Genomic DNA, 11,229 nt, shown 5'->3' with positions numbered 1-11,229 from the left:
TCAAGAAAACGGGTCAGTATTTCTCCTTCAAGCAGTCCAGTATAACCAGTTACTCTAAAATATCGCTCAGGTGTAATAATGAAAGGTGTTACATGTTTTTAACAGCCTCCAAGTAGACGCACGCGCGTTGTTTTGTCATCCAATCTTGCTCGCATCAAGCGCTTGCGAGTTTGTCAGGCGCTTGTGGGACAAACCAATCAGAGGCTGAGAATCCAGCACTGGCCCGCCTGTGAATGAAATCCATTGGTTGAAATTATCCAACTAATGGTCTTATGGGCGGGGCCTATCTCCCTTAGCGGTTACAAAATAAGAGGCCCTTTTTCTGCCGTTCCACAGCGGTTGAAGAGCCTCCAGCTCCGGCTAAACTCACAGCTGCAGCGCGGTGAGTCCGTTTTTCACGACCATGCAAGTCTGAGTCTGCGCACTACGTATGATGTCGTTAAAAATCCTGTTTTTAATGTAACTTTGCTGTTATTTTAACGCTCAAATTGTTAACTTGGGGCAAAAAAAGGAAGAAAAAACGCATTTCCGTCTTGAAAGATGATAAGATCGAACAGATTTGTTTCAAAGAAACCCTCGATGTTCGTCGGGGTTACATAATAACGGTGTCCTTCCCTCCTGTTACATATTCTAAATGTTCACGCAACATTGACCTTAAAAAAGGCTAATTTTTGCCAAATAAAACAGCATTTTTAGCTAATAAAGGAGTTTTACTGTGAGGTCAGGAAGCTGCTGTAACACCAACGTTGACTGGTTTACATTGGCTGAGGTCAGCCCTATTTTGCCCTTTTCCCCCCTGAAAACATACACCTAAATACCAGCAATTATCCTAAGATGTTCATCAAATTATTGATGCTTAATTTTCATAATAATTCTCGAATACATTATGATGTAAAACATTAAAACTATGTACTTCAGAGTACACAATTGTACTTTTCTGCAAATCCAGACAGAACCACTGAATAAAGTTCACCAAAACTGCTCCACAGTTCATATCATCTGTCTGATAAGATTATTCTGGTTTCTTTCTTCTCAGGTTTGCTATCTGCGGTTACCATGGAGACCACTAGGAGGCGCGCGCAGCAGACGTCCAATGGGAAAGCCTCTGAGCACGCGCAGCAGTCAGCACAGTGGGGCAGAGCATGGTCAGCACTGATGGCGACCTTTCAAAACAATGTGCATTTTTGTGACTTAATATCGTCCAATCATATTAATGGCGTTTATTTAAATGCATCCTTTATGGACACTGAAGACTAAAGCACGTTCAGTGCCACAATGATGTAAACAGGTTTCCATTCAAGATGCTGGTGTAGCGGTCAGCCAGAAGGCCCTGGTTCAAATCCCTGTGACTTTTTTTCTGTGTGAAGTCTGCAGGTTGTCGCTGTTTTTCTACCATAGTCCAAATACATGAAGAAGAAAAAAAAACAATAATTACTTACATTTCCTTTAGTGGGAATGTGAAAGTGAGTAGTTTTTGTCTCTGCAATGGACTGGCTAACCCGGACAGTGGATGGGTTAGGCTCTAGCAGCTCCGTGACCCCAAAAAGGGATAAAGCGGGTTTAGAGAGTAGATGGAAGTTCATCATATAGTCTTCATCCAGGAGCTCACAAACATTTTGTCATTTCTGATGGTTCACACTAGGGCTGCACGATATGAGGAAATTTCACAATTGGCGATATTAGTGAACAATATTGTGATGACGATATAACTTGCGAAATATGAACAAATAGCAAAACCAAAAAAAACCTTGGTTGTCCATTTCACTGCAACAGTTTAATTTAAATACCTTAAATTATCCTCTAAATCAGTGGTCTCCAACCTTTTTGTCACCGCAGACCGGTACAACGCAAGACATGTTTACCGTGGACCGGGGGTGGTATTTTCTCTTTAGTAATAATAATAACAATAATAATAATGAACCTAAATCCACCGTGTAATCATGTGCAACTTTATTAGCGGTGTCCTCGTAACGTCACACCAACAACAAAACATCACATGAGCAACATCTTTTCTACCCAACCCAATGCGACACACTCTGGTTGCTATGGTAAGTGTGACGGATGTAACAGAGAGAATCCGGTCACTTTTCAAAAGAAAACCTTTTTTTTCGAGAAAAAAAACCCAATAAAATCGAAATTATTTTTTCTTTCTGTGCGTCCCGGTGTCCCGCTGCCCGGTACCGGTCCGCGGCCCGGTGGTTGGGGACCACTGCTCTAAATGACCCTCGTCTACATGGGAGGAAAACATCATAAATCGTGTTGGCGTCCATCTGATTACCCAAATGCATAAAGACATTTATTTGATTTGTTAAGTACTTCAAGCTGCAATAAGATTGTTTTTGCTTTTATCACAGTTCTTCGTCGTCTTTTGCGATATGCTTGTTATACAGTTTGATATGGCGATAATGATAAATATGCAGTATATTGTGCTGGCCTGGTTCACATTGAGAGCTGCATAAGCGTTCCCAGTGTTTTTCTTTCAATTATGATTCTGCCGATTTTAGCCAAAATCCCAAAAATCTGTGTCGTTTTCTGGGACATAGTTTCTGCAGAGCGACAGAATTTCATTGGAAATTTGGTCTTAAATAATGTGGTATTTTCTTGAACCTTTAACATTTTACAGAGAGATGTTATTTAAATGAATCCTTTACATGATTTCTATGTGATGTTTTAGTTATTTACCGTGTAATTCTCGTGGAGGTAGTCACGTGTTTTCAGTACCGTGTTACTCCTCTCACTGTACCCCCCACGTGTGACTCCTCCAGGGAGGTGGACTGGTTCTCTCTCATCAGCGTGGTGGCTCTCCTCATCTTTGCTCCCTTCATCGTCTTTTACTTCGTGATGGCCTGTGACCAGTTCCAGTGCTCCGTCAGCGAGCCTTTGCTGCAGCTTTATTACGGGGACGTGACGCTTCTCTCCATCTGGGCCCGGGCCCCCTCCTTCTCCTGGTCGGCGGCTAAGATATACGCCGTTTGGGTGGGCTTCCAGGTGAGGCGTGAGGGACGGATGGGCGCTGTTGCAGGTTGCATATTTTAGGGGTTTTCACCGTCTGTTTGCTCGTCCAGGTCTTCCTCTACCTGTGTGTCCCTGATGTCACCCACAAGTTTATTCCAGGGTATGTTGGGGGGGTGCAGGATGGAGCACGAACTCCTGCAGGTAACATCTGTTAATGCCGTTTTGTTATTATGTTATTGCTACGACAATTCAAGGTTATTTTTCCCAGATTATCCATAGAAAAAGGTGTTGTTGTTTCTCCTTCTGTCCACTAGGTCTCATTAACAAGTATGAGATCAACGGGCTGCAGTGCTGGCTGATCACGCATGCCCTGTGGTTCGCCAACGCCCGGTACTTCCACTGGTTTTCTCCCACCATCATCTTCGATAACTGGATCCCGCTGATGTGGTGCGCCAATTTGCTCGGCTACGCCGTGTCCACGTTTGCCTTCGTCAAGGCCTACATCTTCCCCACCAACCCCGAGGACTGGTGAGCCCTGCACCGACCCGCCCATCGGGACACCTCTAACACCCTCTAACACCCTAAACCAATGCGCGTTGATTTACAGCAAGTTCACAGGAAATGTCTTCTACAACTACATGATGGGCATCGAGTTTAACCCGCGCATCGGCAAGTGGTTCGACTTCAAGCTTTTCTTCAACGGGCGACCCGGTATTGTGGCCTGGACTCTAATCAATCTGTCCTACATGTCCAAGCAGCAAGAGTTGTATGGAACCGTCACCAACTCCATGATTCTGGTCAACATCCTGCAGGTACGTCCTCTGTTGGGACGGGACACGTGACGTAATCTACTGTCCCTGCTTCGGATTCAGGGCAGATCCTGTTTAAGGGAGTCATAGACTCCACTGGACAGGTAGTCTCACTCTGAGAGAAGGAGAAGCAGGTAGAGGGGCGGGAGAGGGGGTTGGACAAAACACACAAAGGAATGCTTCTTAATAAAGAAAGCGTTTGTCATATCTGAAAAATGAACATATTATATTGGGTTTACTGGATTATTACTCTAGGTCAGGGGTGTCAAACTCATTTTGGTTTGGGGGCCACATTTAATCCATCTGATCCCAAGTGTGCCGGACCAGTGACATAAAAGCAACATAACAGCTTTGTTTTGTTTTTTTCTTAGTTGAGAAAAATACCTCAACCGACAAAACACATACATTCACAGAGGCCAGTGGATCTCAATTAAAATGCATTTCACTTTAAAAAAATTGGTTTATTCATTTTTATACAAACTGAACATTTTACATCTGACACTGAAGCAATCCTGATAATAAACTCAAGAGGGGCTACGGACAAGAATTAGACACCCAGTCTAAAATGTTAATGTGGAAATCAATGAAAAATTAAACTAAATTAAACTTGCAAACATTTGACAGATTTTGACAGACTGATGTTGGCAAAGGTCGACTGCTTTTCTGGGAAAAAGACTTCTGCAGCATTATTCAATAAGCTCACAATCCCAAAATGGTTTGGATGTTTGCACCAACTTGTCTGCAATAAGGCAGCTGTCACTGCTCCATCACTGACGTCACGGCTGCAGTAAATGCAGACGGTTTTTCGTCAGTCCAGCTAATATTTGGTAAATCTTCTTTTTTCTTAACTTCAAATGGTGAAACTTTTCTTTATGGCGAGTCTTATGGTGGTGCTGAACTAGGGCTGCACAATATGAAGAAAACTTGCGATATGCGATATGAGGGATTAATATTGCGATAACGATAAAATTTGCGGTATATAAACAAATAGTGAAACAACCAAAATCATCATTCCCATTTTATTGCAACAGTTTAAGAATTGTACTCCAAATGACCCTCGTTGACATAGGATGGAACTTCTAACATAAAAGGGCTCCATCTGATTGGTCAACAACGCTAAAGAGTCTATCCGATTGGTCAAATGCATAAAGGGATTTATTTGATTCGTTAAATAATTTAAGCTGCCATAAGATTGTTTTAGCACAGCAATTTTTGCTGTGTTTTGCGATATGCATATTGCACAGCTTGATCTTGCGATAATGATAAATTTGCGGTATATTGTGCAGGCCTATGCTGAACGTTGTATTCGTTGAGCACCTGTTGATGACATACCAAACACGCAGGTTTTGCTTTAAACTCCGTGAATGAATAAAACTGTCCATTTTCCTGGAAAGCTCAGCACTTACTTCAACCTTTTTTTCTTTTTTTTAAAAAAGAGTGTCACTACTGATCATTCTTATAGCAATGTAACAGTGGTGAGGCTCACGGGTATGGAAGCGATTATGTAGCATAAATAAAAAGCAAAGTCAAAACCAGAAATGCTTTTTCATTTTCAAAATGAAAAAGCATTTTTTGACTCAAAAATATAATGAAAAAGCAATCCACCAAAATGCTTTTTCATTTCCTTCCTCAACACAGCTTATTCTGTCACTTAATTAAAATTAAAATGAAAATGGTATTTGATTTTATTTATTTTTCAAGATGTTCTCTGGTAAATGTGTAGCATAATTCATTTAGAAATGTCTAATTTGACAATTAAAATGGATTAATAGAAATGCTTTTTAATTTTCAAAATGAAGCTGCATTTTTTGACTCAAAATTAAAAAGAAAAAGCAATACTTCAAAATGCTTTATCATTTTATACTTCAACACAGCTTTTTCTGTCACTTAATTAAAATGATAAATAAAATAGTATTTGACATTTCATTTTCAAAAAGGTCCCTGGTAAATGTGTAGCATAAGTCATTTAGAAATGTCTAATTTGACAATTAAAATGGATTAACAGAAATGCTTTTTAATTTTCAAAATGTAGCTGTATTTTTTGACTCAAAATTAAAGACAAAAAGCAATATTTCAAAATGCTTTTTCATTTTATACCTAAAACCGCTTATTCTGTGTCATAATTAAAACGAAAATGCAAAGAGGGGATTGCATTTGCATTTTAACATCCACCCTGCGCACCTTGAGACAATATTCATTTCGAAAAAGCATTAGCAGAGGGGAGGCGGGGCGATGACGTCACTGCTTTCTCTGTGTGTCCGGCTGCTGACTGACACACACACACGCACCAGGAGCAGACTGTGTTAGCGGCAGAGAAGAGGGTTTTGTGATGGTTGTGAACTTCTGATGAGTTTCCACAGCTTCTCAGGACTAAGTAGCTGCATGTCCGCCTTCTGCGGTCCTCCTCCTGACGCACCGCGGACAAGCTTTTGTTCTTCGGACCGCCAGCTGCCTTCGCACAGCGGAGCGCGAAGCTCCCGATGATTGCTGAAGGCGGAAATGCTGCTGCGATCTGAGAAACCATCATATGAATTTGTGTTTCCAGTGGTGTCCAGAACAAAATAAAGACTGATTCCCACATATTTACAAATTTATCTGCAGCTTCGTGGTGAATTTACTGTTTGATGACACCTGGAAACACAAATTCATATGATGATCCTCCTCCCTGGACCAACCGTTGGCCGGGCGGATGGCTACCTGGAGTGCGGAGTGGGTCTCCCTTGGGGGGTCCTGGCCCGTACCTGGGGTTGGGGCGAGGGGATGCCCGGAACTCCTGGGTGGTGGTGGGGTGCTCGTCTGGGGCTGTGGGCGTCCTTCTCCGGTGGGGCCCTGCGTTGGGTTCTCCCGGCGCGGCGGGGGGGCTGCTCTCCTGGTTGGGCTGGGGCGGCGCCCTCTTTCCCTCCGTGCCTCCCTGCTCTCTGGCTCTAGGGGCCTTGCGGCGGCCCTGCTGGCCCTGGCCTGGGTGGCGGGCTTGGTCGCCCGGGCGGCGGTTGTTCCCTGCCGGTTCCCGTGTGGTGTTGGGGGGAATCCGGCTGCCGCTGCTGGTGCGGTGGGGGTCTTGGGGTGGGGATGGCTGGGCACTCTCCCTCCTTCTTTTCACGTTCCACCATCCATTTTAGAAGAACATAAACACTCACCTGAGCACAGGTGTCAGCTCAACAGACTGAATGACTGAAATATTTCACACTAGTTGGTTTTAAGGCATAAGTATGCGTGTGAACACTATCTGTTTTGTGTACATGTCGACAGGTGGACATTTTTGCAACTAACAGGTGTGTTTATAACATTTGAGTGTGTGTGTGGACAGGCTCCGCCCTTTTATTTTTTTTGTTTTTTTTTTACATTTGAACCTTACCATAATGATTAACAACCAGTAAACTTGTTGCTTTATGCTGCTTCATGGTCTTATCCCCCTTCCCCTCCTATTATCACCCCCTACCCCCCCTCTCTCCAACATCCCTCTCTCTTCTTCCCCTCTTTCCTTTTCCGTCCGGTCCAACACCAAAGATTTTCAGACATGTTTGAAATTAATAAAGTTTGGCCTCAATTACAAAAGGGGTTTATTCAGACATACCTTTGGTTTGTCTGAAGATTAATAACCCCTCTTGTTAAAGTAAAATATGTCCAACCCAAGAGGCCCTCAGCTCTCATCTGACTGCCTAGCTGTTGGACAGGACAAGTTAAGAAGAAAAAAAAAAATAAATAAATAAATAAATGAAAAAGCGCTTTTTGACTCAAAAATATAATGAAAAAGCAATCCACCAAAATGCTTTTTCATTTCCTTCTTCAACACAGCTTATTCTGTCACTTAATTAAAATTAAAATGAAATGGTAGTTGACATTTCATTTTCAAGACGTTCTCTGGTAAATGTGTAGCACCGGTACCGACAGCCCCTACCTAACCCCACCTTTGATTCACCAACAGTTTGAGAAAGTGAACGCAGGGTCCTAACACCACCAATGTTTGGAGAAAATCATGCAAACCCATGACGAGCTCTAACTGGTTCTGCTGTTGTTACCCTGCAGGGGATTTACGTGCTGGATTTCTTCTGGAATGAGGCGTGGTACCTGAAGACCATCGACATCTGCCACGACCACTTCGGATGGTATCTGGGATGGGGGGACTGCGTGTGGCTGCCATACCTGTACACGCTGCAGGTACGTGGACGCATCTCAGATGCTCCATAAGAGCCAAACACATAATCGTTTATCAGAAAGCGCTAAATGAATAGCTTTTAAACTCTATTTAAGGTTCAAACAGAACATTGCACCCGTGAGACCTTTGACTCACAGCTGGAATGATATCAGTATCCGTGTATGGCGGTAGATTGAAGCTTATCTTCTTGGACCCTGCAGGGCCTGTACCTGGTTTACCACCCCGTCCAGCTCTCCGACGCCTCCGCCCTCGCAGTCCTGCTGCTCGGCCTCCTGGGATATTACATATTCCGCTCCACCAACCACCAGAAGGATCTCTTCCGTCGCCACGATGGCTCCTGCACAATTTGGGGCCGCAAGCCGTCTTTCATCGAATGCTCGTACCGCTCCGCCGATGGCGGCTTGCACCGAAGCAAACTGCTGACGTCAGGCTTCTGGGGCGTGGCCCGCCACTTCAACTACACCGGGGACCTCATGGGCTCTCTAGCCTACTGCGCCGCCTGCGGATTAGGCCACATACTTCCTTACTTCTACATCGTGTACATGACCATCCTGCTGGTCCACCGCTGTGTGCGTGACGAGCACCGCTGCAGCAGCAAGTACGGGAAGGACTGGAAGCGCTACACAGACGCAGTTCCTTACCGACTGATTCCTGGAGTGTTTTAGAGAAAGAGGATGAACCAGTATTTAGTCTCCACCGGTTGCCTTTAAGAAGGGGTGCTTTAGACCTATGCAAACACAAACACATGCAAACACAATGCAAGAAATAACCCCAGTTCGCTTTACCAAACATTTTACTTGAGTACATCTCATGTGTTTAAATAAACAGATCCAGAGGACCCTGTGGTCAAACTACATGACCAGAAGGCCCCTTCTTCTACCTCTTCCTAATACATTCGTCATGTATTAAAAGATACGTTCATCAGAAACCCGTTCAGAAATCTCAGTTGGTACCTGATGGGACGACTGTCCAGAACCGCTTGGACCAAAGCTCATGAAGCAAAGCAGAACTGATCTGAATTCTCTTGGATCCACTCCGCTTCCTTCCGTCAGACTGCAGAGGACGAACGGCCAGCTTCTGTCAGTGTGGAACATTTGACATCTTTGCTGTGTTTGTGAGCAGTTGGAACTTTTTAGATTTACTGTAGAATTTGTAAAACAAAATCTTCAAATGTTTGTATAATTAACCCAAAAGCAGACCCTGAAAGCATAAAAGCGCCTTTATACACTTTATGGATGTGTCTTTTTTTTCTGTTCAATGCAATAGAACTTCTGTCATGATGGGAAACTAATCCCATTAGAATCAGCCAGAAAGTTCTAAATATAATTGAGGCTCCAAAACTGCTCAACAATGACGACACAGCAAATTTGACATGTAAACTGTATGTATGAATGGAGACGTCTGCTAAGCTAAACGTGGTGTGTACACATTTAAGGTGGTATTAAAAGTTCTCTTACAATAAACTTTCTCATTTAATGTGAACTTGTCACATTTCTACAGTTCTCTGCCTAAACTTTCAGCTGTGAACATCTTCAACAGCTGCAGACCAGGGATGATCTCCACAACAAAGCTCCATCTTTGGAACGGTGAGCAATAATAAGGTGAATATGAAAGAAAAAGATGCAAAAAAGAAACAAGGATCTGTGGTGAAACATGGACATCAGTTTTACATTTCTCTTTGGTCTTTGACAGTCATTTTGTGATCAAATCAAATGTTTTTATGTCCTTATCAGGACTAAAGTGTAGATTAGATAAAGAGGTTTTTTTCTGTGTGGAACAACATTTACAGTACATAAACTCAGTGATAACACCGTCATTTTTGGGTTGTTTTATTCTTGTTTGGTTATTGGGGGGAAAAACGTTTTTTTCTAGCAAACATTTCCCAAAACAAACCAGAACATTTGTGCTGACTAACCCATTTGTCTGTGTGTATCTTTTGTTGTATGATGTAAAAAACCAAAACTTTGACTTCTAAAAAACATTTTTTTTTGCTATTTTACCTGGTCTGTGTCATATAACTATAAAAGTCAACTCTGATAAACAGTTTTTTATTCTTTAATGGCTGTGTGGAAACACTAGAAGGTTCTGGTGACTAACCGGAGTTCTGACTTTTAACCAAAGATTAGACAGCTTTATTCAAGGTATTTATATTTATTTTATTTTAAGAGAATTTAACTTTAAAGTCATACTCTCAAAAATACAAATAAAATTGGATCTAAACTAAAACCAAACCATAAATCTCTTTGGGTGTGGTACTCCAGTGCTCAACGCTAGAGGGCAGCAGAGGACAACTTGAGTTGACATGGAACTGAATTTACCCATAAAGTTGGACGTAATTATTTATTTATTTGAATATTTTTTACTGACCCTAGAGGATTATCTTTTTTCAGACGTTTTTATAAACTGATTTCAGCTCAGATAACAACAGAAAAACTTGAAGCACAAAATGCGTTGAAGATTATTCTAGTTAAACATCCGAATCATTCTAATGATTGAAGCTAAGCTCCAAGGTTCACTATTTCTCATAAAACTAAAACAATCCTCATTTTTTGTAGTGCAAGTGATTTAAGTTATAAACTGACAAATCAGATGCCTCAATTAAAAGTAAGTGGAGCCCTGTAACTCCCACATTTACGTGCGAAGGGTTTAACAGTTTTTGTAGCCCGCTTGCAAGTGGAAGGGGTGTGGCCTTACAACAAGCTTACTCCTTACTGGCCAGAGTGGTCACCATGGAAATGTTGACTCAGACCAATCAGTGCTTACTGATGACGTATGGGTCCAAAGGAGCAGCATTCGTGTTCTGGAAAAAAGAATTGACTTCATTTGGTTGGAGCCGGATGTCTGACATACATCTCTCTAATATACAGTATATAGTTGTCACACATATTCAAAATTCAACCAAAAGACCTTGAAAAGTCGTGTCTAAGTCAGAAAAAGTGTTTTTGATCCATCATTTCGCCTCCATCAGCTGAAATCCAGAATGCACGTAAAAGAAAGCTGCAACTGTTTCAGGGTCCAGTTTAATAAGCACCTAAATAAAAACACGTGTACGGTCAGGCTGCCAGAAAAAACGGCTCATTTCTGTGAAATAAATGTTTATCCTATTCTGCAAATTCCTTTAGAATCAAAGAAAGCTGTTTTTCTTGTTTAGTCAAATGGCATTTTTTTTTTTATTCCTTTGTGATGGTTTGGAGTTAATGCATGATTCTGTTTCTCTGTATAATTAGCAAGTATAACTTATAACCGCTGCTGTTCTGTCATCAGGGACGTTTTTGAACGCTCAAAAAGAAAATAAAGACACAAGAATTT

General features: G+C 42.1%; 1 protein-coding gene across 1 annotated transcript; it reads left to right on the top strand.

Annotated features, from left to right (window-relative positions):
- The first annotated feature begins 204 nt into the window (after nt 1–204).
- On the top strand, nt 205–9,402 carry dhcr7 (7-dehydrocholesterol reductase). The gene is made up of 8 exons (XM_004067484.3): nt 205–382; nt 1,037–1,145; nt 2,766–2,988; nt 3,066–3,156; nt 3,270–3,483; nt 3,563–3,767; nt 7,791–7,922; nt 8,121–9,402. Exons 1-8 carry the CDS (start codon nt 265–267, stop codon nt 8,583–8,585), a joined length of 1,557 nt encoding a protein of 518 aa, XP_004067532.1. The 5' UTR covers nt 205–264; the 3' UTR covers nt 8,586–9,402.
- Nucleotides 9,403–11,229: the final 1,827 nt, after the last annotated feature.

The sequence above is a fragment of the Oryzias latipes genome, chromosome 3 (genome assembly GCF_002234675.1).
Source record: "Oryzias latipes chromosome 3, ASM223467v1".
Lineage (NCBI taxonomy): Eukaryota > Metazoa > Chordata > Actinopteri > Beloniformes > Adrianichthyidae > Oryzias > Oryzias latipes.
Note: the sequence above shows the minus strand (reverse complement) of the source record. Positions and strands in the feature narration are given on the sequence as shown.

Excerpts from the sequence above, each read along its gene's own strand:
- dhcr7 (XM_004067484.3), top strand. The coding sequence starts at position 265 with ATGGTCTTATGGGCGGGGCCTATCTCCCTTAGCGGTTACAAAATAAGA. Across the intron at positions 1,146-2,765 it reads GCACAGTGGGGCAGAGCATG|GGAGGTGGACTGGTTCTCTC; the intron begins GTCAGCACTGAT and ends TGACTCCTCCAG. Across the intron at positions 2,989-3,065 it reads CCGTTTGGGTGGGCTTCCAG|GTCTTCCTCTACCTGTGTGT; the intron begins GTGAGGCGTGAG and ends TTGCTCGTCCAG.